Source organism: Parasteatoda tepidariorum, chromosome 9 (genome assembly GCF_043381705.1).
Source record: "Parasteatoda tepidariorum isolate YZ-2023 chromosome 9, CAS_Ptep_4.0, whole genome shotgun sequence".
In the NCBI taxonomy this organism is placed as follows: domain Eukaryota; kingdom Metazoa; phylum Arthropoda; class Arachnida; order Araneae; family Theridiidae; genus Parasteatoda; species Parasteatoda tepidariorum.
Window position 1 is genome coordinate 3,953,949 of NC_092212.1, and position 22,388 is coordinate 3,976,336.

Here is a 22,388-nt window from a genome sequence, read left to right on the forward strand (position 1 = left end):
TTTATTAAAATAACATTATTATGTCTAGTTTTTACTATAAAACACGAATAGTACATAGGAACAATTACATTACATAACATTCTTGCTACTGATCAAATTTGTGCATTTCAAACATATAAGAAGAATGCAATTATAAGAAAAATACTGTTAAAGCTCTTGCCACCATGCATGATTAATAATTATTTATAGAGACACATTATTAAGCCTAGTTTCAGCTACGAAGCACGAAAAGTAAATAGGAAAAATTAGCATTATTATATTATATTCTTGCCACTGATCGAGTCTGTGGCACCTTTCAAACATATAAGAAGATTGCAAGAATAGAAAAAATGCTATTAAAGTTCTTGCCACCATACATGATTAATAACTATTTATAAAAAAAAGCATTATTATATCAAGTTTTTGCTACAAAACACGAATAGTTCGATAGGAAAAATTAACTCTATTACACAATATTCTTGTTATTGATCAAGTCTGTGGTGCATTTAAAACATATAAGAAGAATGCAATCATAAAATAAATACTTTTAAAATTCTTGCCACCATACATGATTAATAATTATTAAAACGATAGCATTATTACATAATATTCTTGCTACCGATCAAATCTGTGGTGCATTCCAGATATTTAAGAAGAATGCAAAAGTGAATTGACCTTGAAAATATCGGAAAGTTTCCGCACTAATTTTTGCTAATTAACTTCCGGTATATTTAACGAGCCCTTAAAAATGAAGATATCGTAAAAATCTAATTAGTTATGCTATTTTAGAATTTCAAAGAATCGAATAAAGAACAGTAAAGGAAACAAAGTGATTCAAGGAATAAATTAATAAGGACCCTCATTCGACATGAAAAGAAAAGGAATATAAGGTATGTTATTTGTATCTAAACAGATATTTTATTGAAGTTGACCATTGTGTTTTTTTTTTTTTAAAGTTCCATTTCACGCTTTGACTAACGAACCGAATCTTCGATTAAAAGAACAATCATTGGTTGAGCCTGCCGAAATAAATGGGCCACATAAAAACTAGAAGGAAGTCGATCGGTTTATGTTGGCGTGTTTTGGAACAAAACCCCCCGCCGTAGCCCAAGGGGGAGGAGAAGATAAGAAGAAAAAAAATAGAAACAGAAATCTGGAATTCCATGTTGACTTCCTTCAGGTTGGCGAACCACGGAGGAACTACGTCGACCGTGATGATTGCAACACAGAGTTTCGAGAAAAAAATATACTTTTTTGAACGAAATAGTTGAAATTGTTCGAAAATTGGTGTTTTGCATCCGATTTATGTGGCTGTGCTGTGGATATTAATCTTCATTAAATCAAGTTTTACAGACAATTATGGGTAAGTGTTTTTTTTTTAATTTGCAACAGTGTTTAAACAAGTAACAGTGATTACTTTTTAAAGTTTGCTAAGAAGCAGGGTCCCAGCAAATTAATTGAAAATAAGAAACGATAATTCATTAATTTGATTTGTAACAGTGATTACATTGATTAAATTTGTAACAGTGTTAACTTTTTAAAGTTTGATAGGACGCAGAGTTACTATCGACCAAGCAAATTTACTGAAAATAACTAACAAATTGTATACGTTAGCGAGAAAGAGAGAGATCAGTGCTATCCTATAGTACACACTGCCAATATGTGCAATTTTCGGTAAAGATTTCCCTAATTGGTACTGAAATAATAAATTAAAGTAGGTGGAATTTTTTTTCAAAATTAAGCTGCTTCACTAAAAAAACATACAAACATAGCTTCCTAATAAAGAGATCGAAGGAAAATATTTTTTTAAATTATCAATTTGTCTTGGAGAGTGAATTTTTTACTTCCAAAATTAAATTTATTTATTATGAGCTAGAATTCAATTTAGTAGCAGGGAAATGTAAAATATAAGCACTCATTTATGATGGATATAATATTTTAATAGGTGTTTAAACATCGTTGAAATATTATCTGTGCCTGTCCGTGAGTGGCATTGACTAGTAGGGTTCTAATTTGTTTGACATTCAATTCGCGTCTGACTAGCTGAATAATACGGAAAAAATGTTGCGAGCAGATTCGCTAAATGATATACGTAATACAGGGTTCATTTAAAGGGCAGCACCCTTTCTTCGTTTTTTGGGAAAATTTATTTTAATGATAACTAAGTTCATGATTTAGTGGTGAGATTTCGCACTTGTACGTTAGGTTCCCTACAATTCCGTTTGTAAGATTGAAGCAACTGCTCATGCTCGCATTTATTTTAGATGCTAACGTATCATGTTGACATGATTTTTCGGTTCTGTGAACAGAAATTTTTTTTAGGTAATAGATTGTTTATGAATTCAGCGATAATGAATGAAATTATTATATTATATTATGTTATATTATATTATATTATATTTTATTATACATGTATTGTATTGTATTGTATTNCTTGTATTGATCATTTAGCTTCTTTTAACTAATTAATAGTAATAGCTGACTAATAGCTAAAATATATAAATAAAATTTATTATTTTGAAATAGAGAAAATATATCTAGTTTTTTATGGAACGAGTGGAAATAGGCAGCGATAATGTTAAGCAAAAACGAATAAAATTATTATTTTATTGAGTGAACCAATTGTTGTTAGATCACATGATTCATTTCTAAATTTCATCAATACGTTTCTTCGATTCCCAGTCCATGTATTTATTTAGAAGGTAAGCTAAAACAGAATTTGACAGGTATAAAAAGAGTGCTTGTAGCTTTGTCTTTGTAGCGTAAATCCTGCCAACATCACATAAGGATGCGTAGCACTTAAAATAAATACGAGCATGCGCAGTCGCTTCAGTCTCGCGTACGAGAGCGTACGTAAAAGTGCAAAACCTTCCTAATAATTGCGTACGTGACCTATATAAATTTTACCAGAAGGATCGGACAGCATTTCAACATTTTGTCAAAATTCTATAATTTTATATGTCTGACTTGTCTAATTAATTCCTGAAATACCTAATTATTCTATGAAATAAATAATTTCACAATAACTGTAACATATACATATATATGTTACCGGCAAAGTATGAAATCCGGCATTGTATAGAATGCCTAAAATTAGCCGGCAAAGTATGAAATGATTTATATTTCACACATTGCCTAGCCATTCTATAGAATGCCAAATGGGAAACCGGCAAAGTATAAAATACATCTCCGATTCGTCAAAATGTCTTTCAAAAATGACAAATTCAAAACGTCACCAGATTCGATATTAATTTATTCGTGGATATAATTACATTTATTCGATATTTGAATACTTATTGACGATAGATTAGAAGAAATATCAGTGTTTGGAGTATCGGGCAAATATATACCGGGCACTATGGCACTTGACCTTAAAAAAATATCAATGTAGGGTATACCGGGCAAATGTATACTGGGCAGTGGCACTGGACCTAGTATATATTTCGCACATTTACCGAAGGTCTGGTCATACTAGGCCTAGTTAAGTGCCACTGTCCGGTATATATTTGCCCGGTATACCCTACACTGATGTTTTTTTAAGGTCAAGTGCCATTGCCCGGTATGCATTTGCCCGATACTCCAAACACTGATATTTCTTCTAATCTATCGTCAGTAAGTGTTAAAATATCGAATAAATGTAAGTATATCCACGAATAAATTAATATCAAATCGGATGTAATAAATATTTCGGACATTCACCAAAGCGACTATGTGATTGTCAACATTCACCGGTGAAAGTCAACAACCAACGATTTTGGTCATTCGCATAATAACCTCATCAGGACGTTTATTTCATACTTTGCCTAAATAGCATTTGGCACTCTATAGAATGCCTGGGCATTTTATACAATGCCTAGGGAAAGTATGTAATACTTCTCACATTTCATACTTTGCCTAAAAACATCCGGCATTCTATACAATGCCGGCGTTTCATACTTTGCCGGTAACATATATAAAGCTATACGTTTCTTATAAACTTGAACATTCAGACGAAAAATTAAATAAACTAAAAAAATAGTTTTTTCTGCAGAAAAAAAAATCTGTTGATATTCAAACAAAACTAATTCGAAGATTTAAAATCTCCACTTGAAAATTCGATGAAAATTAAGTAATTACATAAGGGCAACACAAAATTTGCTCCTCAGTGTAATTTAACTGTATTAGAGAAAGTTACAGTTAATTTTTTCCTCTCAAAACGGGAAAAAAAAAAAATATTATTTTTACTAGATTTTTCCGCTTCTCCGTATTTGTAGCAGCACATTTAAATGTCATTAAAAGACTTAACCTTTTTATTAAAATAAATGATGGCAACAGATGTTTTAAAATAGTAATTTCCTTCTCAATTTGGGTCTTGTGATATCATTTAAATACGCTATTATTACATATTCACGAATATTATCCCTATTTGCCAGCCTTGCAATTTATTTTGAATGCTTTGACCTTGAGACCAGTGGTCATCTTCATCAACAAACGCGTGTTAGAAACTGGTTTGTTTTACAAAAGAAACATTAGAGGGAAAATTATCTTCCTTCAGGTAATTTCAAAACAAAGGATGTTCACAATATCCTCCCTCAATGTTCTTTTTGTGAATTAAGGTAATTTAAAATGTATTTTGAAAATGATTTAATTAAAAGAAAAAAAAATTTTGGAAGTTGAGGCAACACAACACGGAAGTATTTTATTTCAGACTTTCGAAATAAAATTTCCAAGAAAGAATTCATGCTTCGTTAGTTTAAACCCATATAAAAAAATATTCATGAAATGGGTAAGAGTTTAAGGCATCTAGATTGCGCAGATAGACAAAGATGTTCTTAATATATATATATATATATTCAAAGTTCAAAATGTGAAGAAAAGATGGAAAGAATTACAGAATAATGATAAAAGAGAAGAAGAAGAGAATTATTTTTAAAACAAACAATAAAAAACCGGGGCAAAAAAAGAAAGATATAATCTTGTACTCAGCTCACACGATTATATCTACAAAAATGAGTGCTTTCTTATATTGTATCAATTTAGCCAGAGCAAAATATTTCAATAAAATAATGTAAGGAGCACTCAAAAATTTTTTTGAAGCAAAATAGAATAGAATGCATTTAGTAATAAATAGCACGCAAAAAAAAAAAAATAAATAAATAAAATTAAATAAAATAAAAAATTAGAACNAACAAAAAAACAGAACAAAACACAAAACGAAATCCATAAAGCGAGTAGTGAATTCAAATGGACTTACATGAACGGGAAAATTTTCCAGAATGATCTAAAATATTTTCGTGTTAAGATTGTCAATTCGCGTGCAAGTCGTTGGGCTACCGAAGCGGGGGTGCCATCCCCTCTGCAGAGGATCAAAATTGTGATGGCATGTCTTCGGATCATCCTCAGGGATGTTTCCCAGACCGTCGCCAATAGTCCATTGTGCAGCTTTAGTGCGACATAAATGAACTACAACAACATTAAGATTGCCAGTTTACAAAACATGAAAACAGGAGCGCAAATTGAGGTAAAAGCTCAAATAGAAAGATTTTTTATAGCTCGTTCTTACTGCAGTACTGAAGCGTGTTTGATTTCTTAGTTACCAATGATTAGTCCGAAAATGGATGTGCTATAAGTAATATAATACTGGATAATTTAAAGAAGTTAATACTTAATAAGGTTGATTTTTAATTATACAATTTAATGCATTTAGGTAATTAACTTTTATTTGAGAAAAAAAGAGTGAGAGAAAGAAACACGAACTGCCTGTTTTGCACAAAGTAAAAATTATATAAATTAACAAAGAAGTATAGTACATTTATTTACAATATTATTTATTGTGCTATATATATATATATATCTGATGCTCTAATTACAAATAAAAATATATTTTAGTGTTTCTAANGTTTATACTTAATAAGGTTGATTTTTAATTATGCAATTTAATGCATTTAGGTAATTAACTTTTATTTAAGAAATAAAGAGTGAGAGAAAGAAACACGAACTGCCTGTTTTGCACATATTCTTAGCCATGGATTTGCACAAAGTAAAAATTATATAAATTAACAAAGAAGTATAGTACATTTATTAACAATATTATTTATTGTGCTATATATATATATATATCTGATGCTCTAATTACAAATAAAAATATATTTTAGTGTTTCTAAATTACAAAAAATAACAGTCTAACAGTTAAATAAATAATCTCAAGAAACTCAAGTGGTAAGATACGACCTTATTGAAAACTTCATTTGTTTTTCTAAATAATGCAAATAAAACGTTCAATATACAAATGATGCTTTCAATAACTTTTATATCAAATTATTTTTGTTTCTTTACATTCACGTCTGGCAAGTCTTGAAAATGGGCGCTTATTCTTGAGGCGCTTGAAACATGTCGGCTGTTATTTCGTATTTGTACTTTTTTTTTAAGCGAAGAAAATTTTCAATCAGGTTATGGTAAATAGTTACTAAAAATATCTGTTAGATTCTCAGAATTGTATTTGCTCTATAATATAAAATCATAAATATATAGTTAGGATTTTTTTTTCTTTCCTATTCAAAACTTTATCTCAAGTTTATTTTGTAAATCTAAGAAATTCCATTGATAAATTGCTGTTTCTTTTATAACAAAATAAGTACAAATTTTAGAAATCAATGTTTAGAAATTAAAATTTCACCCTTAAAGCAAAAAAGAATGACCAGTGTCCTAGTCATAATGAATGGCTCGGACAGTGGTGCTTCTTTTTTGTATATCATTCGGAAATTATAGATTTAACGTTTGTCAAAGTACTGGCAAATTGCAGAGTGATTTACGTTATTTAAAAATATATTGAAATTAAAACATGGGAAAATTAGTTAATACGCATCAAAACTGCAAGAAAAATTTAGTATTCTAAGAATAAGGAGAAAAATATAAAAAAACAACCCAAAATTAATTAAAATAAATACTCGAGAATCTCAGAAAGTACCTTATAATGAAAGAAAATCCACATAACCTTAAAAAAGTATTTAAATTTAAACAAATGCTTTAAAAATAATTTAAAAGAGCAAAAAAAAAAATTATCATTATCAGGATTTTAGTAAACAATATTTCTTAATGCGTATTCATTAATTTTTCTTTAATGTTATGTTGGTTTAAATGTGCTAATACTCCGTAAAAAAGATCATTTCCATAGTATTTCTAATTGATCATTCATTAATTAGTCATTTACGTTATTTAAGTCCTTATTGTTAGTATTCCATAAAATTAAAATCCCTGCCTTAGTTATTACTATTTCTTTATATGCATTCATTCATTATTCCTTCAAGTTATGCTGGTTCTTAACAAGTTAATATTCCATAAAATGAAAATTCGTGCCTTAGTTATCACTGTTTCTTAATATGCATTCATTAATTGTTTTTTTAAGTTATGCTGGTTCTTAAGGCGGTAGTGTTCCATAAAATTAAAATCCGTGCCTTAGTTATCATTCTTTCTTAATATGCATTCATTCATTATTCCTTTAAGTTTGCTAGTTCTTAACCTAGTAATATTCCATATAATTAATATAATAATTATGAGGATTTAATTAATATCCTGACCTTAGTTATCATTTTTTCTTTATATGCATTCATTAATTGTTTTTTTAAGTTATGCTTGTTCTTAACCTAGCAATATTCCATATAATTAATATCCGACCCTTAGTTATCATTCTTTCTTAATATGCATTCATTAATTGTAGCTTTAAGTTATGTTTGTTCTTAACCAAGTAATATTCCATATAATTAATATCCGGACCTTAGTTATCATTCTTTATTAATATGCATTCATTAATTGTTTTTTTAAGTTATGCTTGTTCTAAAGGTTGTAGTGTTCCATAAAATTAAAATCCTTGCCTTAGNTATTACTATTTCTTTATATGCATTCATTATTCCTTCAAGTTATGCTTGTTCTTAACCAAGTAATATTCCATATAATTAATATCCGGACCTTAGTTATCATTCTTTATTAATATGCATTCATTAATTGTTTTTTTAAGTTATGCTTGTTCTAAAGGTTGTAGTGTTCCATAAAATTAAAATCCTTGCCTTAGTTATCATTATTTCTTAATATGCATTCAATTCCTTTAAGTTATGCTAGTTTTTAACTTAGTAATATTCCATATAATTAATATCCAGGTCTTAGCTTTTTTTTCGTTCTTAATGTGCATTCATTAATTATTCCATAAAATTATGCTGGTCCTTAATGTGTTAGTATTTCATAAACGTTCTCCTCAATAAGGAATGTGAATTTCAACAATTATCATTAGAATTTTGAAGATTTGATTTTTTAATTCCTAGTTAATCGCAATAACAGAAGTGCTCGACTTTAAATGTGAAAATCAGATAAATAGTTATCTTATATGGAGAAAAATTTGCATAAAATCGAGATGAACGACCCCAACTAATTGTGTGTAGATCAAGGGGTGACCTTCAAGTCAGGACTACTGGTACGATCCAAGCATAGCAATTTACCTGTTTAGCTTCAGGGTAACCTGGCGAGTGTTTAAAGTATTTTCTACTGTTTGGCGACATTACAGAATTGCTATAGCCTTGATTGTTAACATTCATTCTTTGTCTATTTTTTTTCCTATCGGTTTTTAATCCTAATAATCTTTAGGGTAATAGTAGAAGAAAGACGAGTAGTGTTACGGATCGTGGAAGGCGATTGCGTTTTACGTTTTGGTGGCTTTGTTTTTTGTCGCCAAAAAATGTACCAGAAATGCGTGGATTCCTTTTTCCTATTATTGCGTGATTTTCGATTGTCTGTGTTCTTAAGAAAGAATATGTGAATGGATATTTTGAGAAGGAAAGAAAATATCGCAATAGCACATTTATATTGCGATTTTTGGTGATTAACAACATTATTTTTGGTTATTCAAGAACTAAATTGAAAGTGATCCTTGCATCTTGATGCACTACTTAAGGTAAGCGAATGCATTTTTAGAGATTTTGCATTATTATTATTATTAAGTTTTTATTTTATTTGCTTATTTTTGTATATCGGTTACCTTTAGTTTAATGAAAAAATTTCTTCGTAAAAATGAATTTACTAAATTATAATACAATATTTCTTAATTTTATATAAAGACGAAATAACCCTGTACAGAAAACAAATTGAGTTAAAACGACGTGATAAAAAAACACGAATCATGTGCCATAAAGAAAAATATAAATGCTTCGATGCTGGAACGACAGCACTTTCTTCTGCATTTTAAAATTTTTGTTTCAACTGAAGAATATACTTCATCATAATACAAAGCTCTATGTACGTTTCTTTAACTTAAATAAATATTTTCAATTTGCTGAAGTTTTAGTTGTAAAAATTAGAAAACACAAGCATAAGTTTCAAATGAAGGGAAAAAAATTATTGTTTCAACATCAAAAGCTTAAAAAAGAATAAATAATAAAATTAAAATAGTTTTTTTTGTGACGTTACATTTATCGTCAATCTATATTTCTGCAGCTCCTGCGTGTAATATTTTTTATTATTGATTTTCAATAGGAGATAAATACAAATTTTTAAATAATTTATACATAGACTATATTGTATAACCATCTTTCAACAGCTGACCCAATTTTGGGTTTACGACTATTAATGCTCAACTTCGTAACCTTGCAATTTTGAATCCAATCCAGAAGACGAGGAAACTTCTGGGTCCAATAGTGGGAGAAGTTTTGCCTTCGGGGAGGACTTTTTGTTGGAACTAACCCGCATTTGCTCTACATGGGGAGGAAAACCACGAAAAACTCTTTATGTTAGCCTGTCGGCAAGTAGACTCTAACCGATGATCCGCCTACCACTAAGGATATTTTATCTTATCACTGTTGTCGATGCGAGCCGGTTATATGTATATCTGGTACAATATATAGTTCTTTGTAATTACCATTATTCTGATTCTATAATGTCCTACCTCAAAAAAATGCGCAAAAAATCTTGAAATCGCCTGAAATCATTAACATTAATTATTAGATTTGCTTAACATTTCTCTTTTACGCAAATTAATTAGTTTGTAACAATGTGACAGCGGAGTCTATGAAAAGTTAGAGTAACTTTTGAGCTAATAGGCTCTATTATTATTTTAGACCATACTAAATTTATGAAAGATAAAATTACTACTAGATAAAATTAACTATGGCTTACTAAATAAAATTAACTATGGCTTACTAAATAAAATTAACTATAGTTAACAAGTTAATGGAAGGAATACCAAAAATTTTCCAATTTTTTTTTTCTTTTTAAAGATTTATTCAACATTTGGTACGCTAAGGAGTGAAAATACCTTATACTTATTCTGGCGTTTTTAATTTACTAGACAATTAATTTATTTGAAGAAAAAAAAACTCTTTTACCAAGTCAAAATGAAACAACTTTAATTTTCAAGGCAAGCTTTCAATGTCAATCTATTTTGCCGACATAATTATTTTAATCTTTTGAAGTAATGAAATCTTTTATAAAACGATAAATCTAGATCGCATATTTTTTGTCTTTAAATATTTTGAAATGCATGTTAGCTTTTAGAAATCGGTTTCTAAATATTCCCTCCCGCAGTTGTGNATCACTGTTGTCGATGCGAGCTGGTTATATGTATATCTGGTACAATATATAGTTCTTTATAATTACCATTATTCTGATTCTCAAAAAAAAAATGCTCCAAAAATCTTGAAATCGCCTGAAATTAGAAATGTGATCGCGGAGTCTATGAAAAATTAGAGTAACTTTTGAGCTGATAGGCTCTATTATTATTTTAGACCATACTAAGTTTATGAAAAATAAAATTACTACTAGATAAAATTAACTATGGCTTACTAAATAAAATTAACTATAGTTAAACAAGTTAATGGAAGGAATACCAAAAATTTTTCCAATTTTTTTTTTCTTTTTAGAGATTTATTCAACATTTGGTACGCTAAGGAGTGAAAATACCTTATACTTATTCTGGGGTTTTTAATTTACTAGACAATTAATTTATTTGAAGAAAAAAAAAACTCTTTTACTAAGTCAAAATGAAACAACTTTAATTTTCAAGGCAAGCTTTCAATGTCAATCTATTTTGCCGACATAATTATTTTAATCTTTTGAAGTAATGAAATCTTTTATAAAACGATAAATCTAGATCGCATATTTTTTGTCTTTAAATATTTTGAAATGCATGTTAGCTTTTAGAAATCGGTTTCTAAATATTCCCTCCCGCAGTTGTGTTGTGGTTTAACCCTTTGAGCAGTTAGGAAGCAGTTGTCCCCTCTACATTTTTTTTCTGACACCTTAATTACAAGTAAAAATTTATTTCGGTATTTTATAATCATAAAAAAAAGAGTCTAATAGTTAGTAAAAAATCTGTTCGATAATCGGAATTACATTTCTACTGAAATATAAAATCCAGAAAAAGAAACTTATTTTTATACGACATATATTAATTTTATCTGACTTTGTAAATTAAAGAAACTTCAATGATGAGGAAGTGCTTCTTTCAAATCTAAATAATTCGAAAATAAGTACAAATTTGAAAAATTATTGTTTGAAAGCTTTCAACGCAAAGAAAAATAAAAAAGATTTTAAAGACTGTATTTTATAGCTATAAATTTTTAAAATGCTAAATCGAATATTTTTAACTAATTTAGAAATACTCTAATGCAAAAAATTAAAATAAATGAAAAATATGTTTAATAAAAATTTTGTGTTAAAGTGTTCATAGTCGAAATTGGTTTAAAGAAGAGAAGTTCTAGCTGCTTAAAAGTTATAATGAGTAACCACGTAGTCATTAAATCTTTGTTTGGTCATCAGAGACAGAATACTTAGGGCAGAAACTTTTCTTGTTCATTAACATTTAACCGATTTCACCCACATTTTGTAAAAATTAGAATAGCGCCTTTCTAACAATTCGAAAATGCTGTGTGTAATTTTAATAGGAATTATACTTCAAAATTTTCTGGGTGTCCCTCTCGTCCCAAGAAAACCACAAGCAAAATGAACAAGAACTTCGAACAATAAATCTTTCAAGAACTTAAAGAACTCTTAAAAACTATGAAGTTAAAACCTTTAATCACACATGACTCATTGATGAACTTTCAAAGAACAACGTACTTTATTTACGTCGCACTAGATCCCCCACAATGGGCTATTGCCATCAGCAGAGGGGATGACTCCCCTGCTTTGGTAGCTCGATGACATGAGCGCGAAGTCGAGCACTTTACGGTAGAACAGTTTAACGAGGATCGATACCGATCACCCTCCGTCTCTACGTAGGCGGATTAATGTGGTCCCCCACCCGCTTACTGACAGCCACCAGTGACGCTTGAGGTTAGTGTTCTACTGGTAACCGTGTCTAAGCGATCGGGACCACTGCGGGACCAATGAACAACTATCAAGTCATTGCAAATGCTGTAATGATATCAATATTATGACTGCTAGAATTGATGAATTCGTTATATCAAATATTCCAATGGGTGTTTAAACAGTTAGACCTTTCTGGAACGCTAATTTACAATCCAGCGGAATTTGACGACTCGCTTTCTCTATTGAAGGTATTTCCCTTGGCTGTAGTTGGTCTTAATTTTAAGGCAAGCTTTTATTTCTTTTAAAATCTTTTATCTGAACTGAACAAAAAGTAAGGAAACATTTTCCTGCTTTTTTTTATTTTAAGAAAATACCGAACAGGAGAGTTAAAAGCTTTCTGGTTTCGAAAATAGCTTCCGGATCAGCGTTTTCTGGGATGTCACGGGTGACTAAATATGTAAAAAAATAGGGACAAGTAAATCTATGAAAAAAAATTTAAATGAAAATTTTTTTTCTAGCATATTTTTTTTCCAGTTAACTATAGAAAAAGATCTGGTCTGGTCTGGTCTTTACAGTGTAGTTGGGCGCCTGTGGCCAAAAAAGATTCCTTTCCCAACCATCTTGTATTAGAACTTCACTTTCTTGTATTAGAGCAGTGTTTCCCAACGTGGGGCCCACGCCCAACAGGGGGGCAATTTGATTGTTAATGGGGGCAATTCGAAAATGCACTCGACACGAGTTTAACCCTTTTACTCTGGACCATTTAAATGCAATGCTAGATTTCGGTGCCAAAATTGAAATAAAAAATCATATTCTTAAATAATTGCAGCCAATAAATATTATAAATTCTTTTGACGAGACTAGAATATCAACTGGGTTTTTGGCATCGTCAAGGTAACCTACCTGCAGCAGACTTCACGCGAACTTTCGAACTTTAAAGAAAAATTTTGAAAAGAGGACAACAGTAAAGTCTCTATTTACTGCTCACTCTTCAACTCATAATCGTATTCTTGAGCCTAGTTATCAAATTTTTTTATTCATCGCTAAATCTGAAAAAATCATACTACAGGAGAGAATTCAATAAAATCGCCAATATCAGTTTCTCTTAAAACGATTCTTAAAAAAGATGCAAAAGCTATGCCACTCAGTAACAATACTGTTAGCAGAAGAATAGACGAAATGAGTGAAGATATTGAAAACAACATGCTGAAAACAAGAAAATTCTCAGTGCAAATGGATGAATCAATTTTGATAGGCAGTGTGGCAGTATTGATAACTTACATAAGATATATTGATAAAGGACATTTTGCTGAACAAATGTTGTTCCGTAAAAGATTAGAAAGCACCATGACCTCCAACGATATATATATAATAAGCTAAAAAAGTATATAGATGTCAATAATATACCAATAAATACATAATATCTTGTGCTGCAGATGGTGCTCCTGAGAAAAATGGCGGCTTAAAATTGATGAAAGATGAGAATTCAGAAATGATTCTCGTGCATGTTATTCATAGGGAAAACTTGGTAGCTAGAAACATCTTGCCTGTTCTAAATGAAGTACTACATTCAGCATACTTGCCAACTTTTACGGATTATCCGTAAAATGTACGGATTTACGTCAAATTTTGCAGGCCTACGGATTAACCTGAAATTTATACGGATCCCCCGTTTTTAGCGTTGCACGATTAGCGCATCGGCAAAATTCCGCGATTATCAGCTGCTACGGAGCTAGAGTAAAACCATTTGTAAAGTGCTGAGTTATTGTTTACCTCTTTTTTAGTTGAGCATAATGTTCCGCTAAATGCCGCCAGTCATGTGGGTCCGCTTTTTCGANAGAACGCCTGTAATGTTGTCGATGGTAGAGATGAGTAGATTGGCGAGCGAAAACTCAGAGGCGGAAGTCACAAATCAGTTTATACTAATAGAGAAAAATCCTAAGATATAGTGGGGATGTATACAACTCCCGATCCCAAAGATCACCATTGGTCCTTTCCCCAGGTTCAAGGGAGTTATAATACAGTCTGTTAAATGTGAAAAAGTATGGTACGATGCAATTATAAGTTGCAGTGTAGAGATTAGTTAACATAGTTAAAAATAAAAGTTAAGTATAAAGATGGGGGTGGTGTGCTCGCGAGTCGAGGATCACCTTTCTGGTCATTTCCTCTCTCTGCGAGCATCCATATATATATATATAGTGAAAAGGGGGTTACTACTCATAATACTTTGATAATATGCAATCTGATAGCATAAATGAAGTTGTGGTTTTTCATATCTACAATTAGTTCTTTATTTAATAGGGTGTTAAAACTACCTGGGTCTTTGTTTTTTTGACTTGCTGTAAAAGCTAGCATTTAATCTGTTAATAAAATTCATAATTGGGTCTATTTTTAAGTCGTTTTTAATATTAATATTTGGCAGATAGCGAGGCGCTCCAGTGATACGTCTCAGTATTTTGTTTTGGACAATTTCGAGTTCATTTATCTGGGATTTGTTAATTATATTACCCTTAGACGGTCATGCATAAGTAATGATAGGCCTTGTAAGTATAGCAAACGTTTTAGGTCTTTCGGGAGGGATAAATTAGCATTAGGTTTGAGGCGGTAGTACGCTGCATAGGTTTTATTTATAATATTTTGTACTTGGAGGTTCCACGTGAATTTATCATTAAAGGTTATACATAGGTAGGTAGCCTTGTTAGTGATCGGAGTTTTGTCATTAAATAGGATAACGTCACTGTTCATTTTTTTGTACTTTCCCCCCCCCCTAATAATCATCAGTTGAGATTTATCTGTATCAATCGCTATTTTATTGTTGCGACATCATTATACAATGGGTGGCATTAGTTCGTTAAGATTTTTAACTGCTTGATCTGATCTTAATGATCAATTGCTGTGTCGTCAGCACAGAATGCGATGAAATAGTTGTAGAATATAGAAAGTGAATGTTTTCACTTTAAAAATATATAATTTGTAATATAAATTTAGCGGTAGTTTATATTGAATTTTTATGAAATTAAATAAATATAAATACAGACCTGCTAACAAATACCCTTTTCGTAAAATAATTTATGGAGTGGTAGACATTCAAACACTAAAGCTTTCAGAATTTATGGCAATTTTGATAACATTTCAAAAGCTTTACCTTTGAAAGTGCGTTAACAAAGGGGCGTCGCATATGATCTTTTAAATCATCTATAGCAGTATAGTAACTTTTAAATCATTATGTAGTGATGTGGAAATTAAGTTTACATGAATAAAGAATAATACATTAAAACATAAAGATAGCTACCACTAGAATAAAATTTTACAAAGCGTAGAAAGCTGGCTGCTCTGCAAATGAATTGAAACGAAGAAAGGCAGAAAATTTCTAAGCGGACATAAGAAAACTCACAGCGTTTCCTTACCAATTTAATATTTTTAAGAATGACTCAGGGAATTGATTGTTTGCCGTCCAGTGAGGTAGCCCAAGTTCGAATACCAGTGATGGCTGGTCTATACGAATTCCGCTTCCGGTTTGCAGTGATCACAAGGCTGATGTTAAATATCCTCATTGGTAGACGAATCATGGATAAGAGTCCCCTGCCGTCAGGCTAACCGTGGGAGGTTTCTGTGTTTTTTCTCTCTGTGACGCAAATTCGGGTTAGTTCCATCAAAAAATCTTCCACGAAGGCAAATTTGATCCAGGAGTTCCCTTGTCTTCCGGATTGGGATCAAAATTACAAGGCTGCGGAGTTGATCTTTAGCAGTCGATCTTTAGCAGTAAAATTGGGTCGCAAGTTCAATGACAATTATAAAATAAAATAAAATATTCTTTAAACAGAAATCAGAGATTCTCTAACAGGAAAAATTTTCCTTCTTCACTTTCATTCTACGCAGTAGNATCCAGGAGTTCCCTTGTCTTCCGGATTGGACTCAAAATTACAAGGCTGCGGAGTTGATCTTTAGCAGTAAAGTTGGATCAGCAGTTCAACGACAATTATAAAATAAAATAAAATATTCTTTAAACAGAAATCAGAGATTCTCTAACAGGAAAAATTTTCCTTCTTCACTTTCATTCTACTCAGTAGAAAAGTGGGGACATTTGATATTTACTGGAGTGAATTTTGAAAATCTTGGTAATGATTACGCTACTAGCGCAAGAAAACTTTAGTTTGGAGAGATAAACCTACTGCTGGTTTGAAATCAGCGGCACGAAAATATCTATGATCTGTTGGAAAAAATCACGCGCAACAAAAGAAAAACAAAAACAAAAAAGTTCTTTGGAGCAATTAGATTTATTAACTCTCAAAATCGATGTAATAAAATGTTCCTCATTGTTATTGATAGCAGCTCAAAGCGTTACAATAAATCTAACGCATAATGTTTCCGTGATATTTTAAATTAATTTGATTTTCGGTAGCTAAACTCTTTTTTTAATTAGCATCTTATAGAGCGAAACATATTACTTTCCTTGTAAAAACCAGTTTTTCATTGACTATATTTTGGGTGATGTAAAATAATTGCTTAACCTACATTGACCTGGGATATTTGTACTTCCTTCTCCTTTATTCTCGTAATTCACTAGCTTATCTAAATTCACACATCAATGTCACACGCTGGACGTGAAGAGTATAATTACCACAACTCAATTTGTACTCAATTCAATGCGGCCATTGTGTCTAATTAGCAGACAAAGCATGAACAGCTCTTAACATTTTGAACTCGTGCCTTAGTTCTTACAAAACTTTATTTAAAATTTTAAAACTTAAAAAAGTTTTTTTTATATTTTACTATGTTTTATAATAATATAATTTTATATTATGTTATATTATACTGATATATATAATATAATATATATTATATTATATATTGCATTATATTATACTAATATATATAATATATTATATTATATTATATTATCTTGGTATAAACTTCCTAATTTTCTAATAATTTATCGTTAATTGGTACGAAATACAGTAATAAAGTTACGTAGTTAGCACCGAGGTACCCAATATAGTTAATAGATATTTAAAACACTCAAATGGTATAAATACCGGAAAATTTTCTTGGGCGTGATTGTAAATATAGACTATCATGAGTGGAACAGGGACAATAGCATTATGTTACTGCTAAATGATAGCAAATAGCAAATTATAATAAATAACAAATCATAATAAATAACAAATTATGATAGATTAAAAAAATTTTTGAAATTATTTTAGCTTCATCTATATCGGTATATGCCTTTCAATTTTCTACCTGATTTTGCAATATTGATAAGTACTGATTCAGTATTGAATATCTTTTTTCCCGAACCTCGTACGAAGATTGAGTATTCAGATAGTTTCAAACAATGTTCAAAGCATTTAAAAAACAATATTTTTTTATGGAGTCATTGTGATTTTTCTCTTTATAAGAATAACTCAGTTAACTTTTGCAATGCATGAAACTAAATACATGAAATCATAACAGTCATAAAATGATTCTAATAATATTGGGGATTTAAATCGTCTGTTGGATGTTTTCTACAGTAATAAAATATTTACAAAATATGAACACAATATTATTTATGTATGATGAGATTTTTGTAACCAAGGAAACTTGATTAATTTCTTCACATTACCAAAATCTTTTTCATCAAAGTTTTTCGGAGGNTGAAGAGTTTAGATAATATAATATAATAAAGGCTCCGAAGACTTTACGACAGAAAAGTTTAATGAAGACCAAAACAGCACTCTTTTGGTCACTTCGCACGCTGATCAAAGTGCTCACCCATCTGCCACTGACCACTGCCAGCGATGCTTGAATTCGGTTTTTTACTGGGAACCACGTCTTAATATCAGTCCTCAGACTTTTTAGTTTTAAATAGGACGAAAAGCGTTAAATATTTTTATTTTCTTGGTTTATTTTACATTTCTGCCAACTTGCGTGGTCGTAAGGAAAGACAGTGGAAGTAATATAAACATCCACAAATGAAATTGTTCTCCCACCGAGCGTGCTGGCAAGAGAACTATCCATAACTCTGGGTTTTTCTTTGAGCTGTCATTCTCTAACTTGTGCTGTTTGTTATTCAACATTACGAGTTTTTATAGATTTTTACGTGCATGCGTAAAATAAATTTATTAACTTTATTTTTAAGCATATATATGCTGGCTTGTGTCATTATAAAATATTATTTACAAGCATTGTTAATTTGAGGAACTGCTAGCACAAGTCAGAAGAGGATCACAAATATACCACAAGGATTTCGGCCGTATTCGAACCTGCAACCTTAGATGTATCATGGATTAGAATCCCCTTGCTGTTGGGTGAACCATTTGAGGTTTTCGTGGTTTCCCTCCTTATTTAACGTAGATTGAGGGTTAGTTTCAACGAAGAGTCCACCACCAAGTCTAGTTTTTTTAAATGCTTGTTCCAGGAGATCCCGTGTCTTCTGTGTTGGCTTTAAGATAACAAACAAGACTACGGAGTTGAACATTGGTAGTCGCAAACTCAGATTAGGGTCGGCTGTCTGACGACGGTAATAAAATGAAAAAAACATCCTTTTTTTTATAGAAATTCAATTTCAATAAAGTTTTTGTCACAATTATTCTATTTTGGCAAGCTTATACTCCGATTAACACCCTGAACATCGAATTACTCTGCCACATATAGGTACTTTCTCTTTTAAGTTCTTAATAAAATGAATGACGCTTACTTTTTTCCACAGTTTACTGTTACCTGGACTATTATGTAGCCTTTGCATACGCTTTTTTTTATTCTTATAGTTGTAGTTCATTTATACGTTTCACAAGAGCTGCACAATGGGCTATTGGCGACGGTCTGGGAAACATCCCTGAGGATGATCCGAAGAAATGCCATCACAATTTTCATCCTCTGCAGGGGGGGTGGCACCCCCGCTTCTGCAGTCCGACGACCTGCACGCGAAATCGAGCACTTTACAGTAGAACAGTTTAAGGAGGACCGATACCGCAAGCCCTCGGTCCCTACGCAGACTGATACAGATGGTCACCCATCCGCACACTGACTTTCAGGCAGTGATACTTGACTTCATGCCTAACGTTTCTCCATATTTTCGATAAAAGACTACCCATTTCTCCATGTAACAATTTTCCTCAGAGTCTTGCTACATAACAATTTGCTTGATTTAAGTATCACTGCTTTGTAGTAGTGTTTTAAAATACAATTTCAGATATTTCAATTAAGTTTTTCTTTTTTATATCTTTGCAGATTCCCCCTTGAATGCAGTTGTTAGATTACGCTATAATATCCGGTCGGAGAAATTTTGCAATACTCGAACTAAGTTAAAATTAAGTGAGTAATTAATCAAAAGTAATCTTATAAAAATAGATTTCTATTCTTAATAAATTCTGTTAACAAAATATCCTTTGTTTCCACGATATTTAAGCAGTATGTCACACTCGCAAAGCAGTAACGATTTATCTAAAGAATAAAAAATTCCTGCACAGCCAGAAAAGAGAAAAAAAATCATTAACACCACTTCCTTTAATATTTTAATCTATATTTTGTTTTTACCGACGATGAAGTGCAGACTTATATTTGATTTTGTGCTATCATTGTTCGGCCTTGTAACTTTGAATTCAACCAAAAAGACAAGGGAACTCTTGGATCATGCAATTGGAGAAACTAACCTTCGTGGAGGACTTTCTGATGTAACTTATCCGAATTTGCGTCACATTTAATAAAAATCCACCGAAGTTTTCCTCGGTCAGTCCAACGGCCGAAATGTTCTTGACCACTGTCCGTCTACCACTAGGGATATTTTATGTCACTATGGCTGGTGCGAAACTTTAGAAACATTCCATTCGAACAGCCATCGCTGGGATTCAAACCTGGGTCGAAATTGATATAATAATCAGATTTTTACTTATTGAGATACATAAAAGCAAAAGACAAATACTAATTATCTTTATAAATTAATTAAGTGACAGGGCATCAACAAATCCTAGATTTGTTTGTAATGTCTTGCACTAGCACTTTTATTTCATTATGCAAATTCATGTTTAATTTATTTAAGTTTTGATAAATAGCAATTATTTACCAAAAATCTCTATTTTAATGAATATAAAAATTAAAAAATACTATTTTTTAGTTAAAAATCATGTAATTCCATAAAATATTAGACACCGTGTGAAAATTTTTATCACTTTACTTTTTCCTCTTATTTTTCTTGTTTTTTGTAGATAACTTCAAACTCACTAGATATTTTTTTAACTTATTTTTGGAAATGATAATTGACAAAAAAAAAAAAAAAAAAAAAGAAAGCAAGTGANAAAAAAAAAAAAGAAATAAATAAATAAAAGCAATACTAAAATGTAAGTCAAGTTCAATACTTCATTACTCCTCCCCATTCAAACATTATCTCCAGAGAGGTTTCAAGGGTTAATTTAGAAGATAAATTCTACTGAACCTATAAAAAATGTTAATAGTATTCTTATCAACTATGATAAGATGAGGATAATTCTTTCCTACTATTATTAGAGTAGTCTTATCTTCTGCGGAGACCTTGAATCTAAAATCGGGAAATGTGATCTTGGAACGTGGGGTTTGTTTACACTGAAAAGGATTATTTCGTTAAGTCAATGAGGGTAAAGGTCAATTCAATCTTATAATCCAAGAACATAACGTTTGCAGGGGGGAGGGCGGAGTTTTTGATGACGTGGGGACCACGTTTCTGCGGTATGACTTAATAGTAACAAACTATTCTACAAAATATTCTGGAATTGGAACCTTTTAAACTCTAACCTTTGAATACGAAAACTCGTGGAAGATCGGTTTTCAAATTGAAGAGTTTAGTTACTATAGTCCTGCACTATGACTAGCTCAGGTAGTTAATTTTTTTTCGTTCTATAATACTATTTGTATGGAATTCTAGCAACAATTGTTATGATTTTAGCTTTATAATTATTTGTAGTTTATATTGATTTTCAAAACGATAATACAAGTTTGCTAACAAATTTTATATATCCATAATTCGATTTACATGAAGTTATTTTTTGGTATGATTTTGTCGAATTTTTTAATTAAAAGTACTCTAATTAAATCTCAAAAACAAGGATATTGTGTACGATAAACTTCTTTTACTACAATACGAAATGTCTAAGTTCAATTTTTATAATCTTTGTTATGATTTCAACTTTATAAATGCTTCTAGTAGAATTTAATTTTTAAAAGCCAAACTTGTAGGCCAAACAAATAGGCAGTTTTTACTCACTATAAAATGGTTTATATAAATTATATGCGTCGTATAACCTTTGTTATGGTTTGATTTAACCTTATATCTAGAAGAACGTGTGTACTTATATTTTAAAAACACTAACATTGTAGTATTTCTCATTATGTTTACTATAATACGATTTGTATAAGTTCAATTCGTGTAACATTTGCTTTGATGTTATAGAAAATTGTAGTTTATTATAAACTAAATAATTTTATATAACACTCATGTCGTGATGAGTGTCGTGATCTTATTATAATCTGATTAGAATAAATTAAATTCGAGAAACGTTTGTTATGATTTAAACATTTCAGGTACTTTTAGTTGAATTTAATTTTAAAAGTCGAGTCTTCTGTAAGAAATAATTTTTTTTCTTGCAATTAAAAGATTTTTATAAATTGAATTCGAATGACTTTTAGTATGATTCTCTTTAACTTTATGTATATTAGTGTAATTTTAATTAAAAACGTGGCTATTGTAATTTTTACTTTTATCTGGCTATAATACACGATTTGTATAAATTAAATTCGTATAGCTTCTGTTACGTTTTTAACTTCACTTATTTAATTTTAAAAAAATAATTTTAATTTTAATAACTCGTTTGTTGTAATAAAAGTTTTGTTTTACTATTGTAAAAAAAGATTTATACAAATTGAACTCTTATACCCTTTGGTATTTAACTTTATATTCTCTTATATAATTTAATTTCAAAAGCATGCATATAGTAATAAACTTTCCTTGATATATTTTCGATATTATAATTTATATAAATTTAATTCCTCTAGGTTTTGACATAATTTTACTTAAATTTCTAATTACTAGTTACATAATTTTATTTTAAAAGCAAATTTAGTGTACTTATAAAATAGTTTATTTTTCGTAGAAAAAAGATTTATATAAATTGAATTCATACAGCAAT

At 30.4% G+C, this 22,388-nt stretch overlaps 1 protein-coding gene across 6 annotated transcripts in view; it reads left to right on the top strand.

The window, feature by feature from the left end:
• The first annotated feature begins 1,129 nt into the window (after nucleotides 1-1,129).
• The window catches only part of LOC107436177 (Acyl-CoA synthetase long-chain), a 75,558-nt gene continuing 54,299 nt past the window's right edge, over nucleotides 1,130-22,388 (top strand). Inside the window, exons 1-2 of one of the 6 annotated variants that reach the window (XM_016047777.3) lie at nucleotides 1,130-1,342; nucleotides 19,462-19,545. In XM_016047777.3, coding sequence (XP_015903263.1) covers nucleotides 1,339-1,342; nucleotides 19,462-19,545 — 88 coding nt within the window. In that variant the 5' untranslated portion in view covers nucleotides 1,130-1,338. Of the gene's footprint in view, nucleotides 1,343-8,585; nucleotides 8,900-19,461; nucleotides 19,546-20,700; nucleotides 21,197-22,388 lie in introns of those variants that run through there. The other 5 variants (XM_071184901.1, XM_016047780.3, XM_016047781.4 and 2 more) reach the window with 5 other exon arrangements.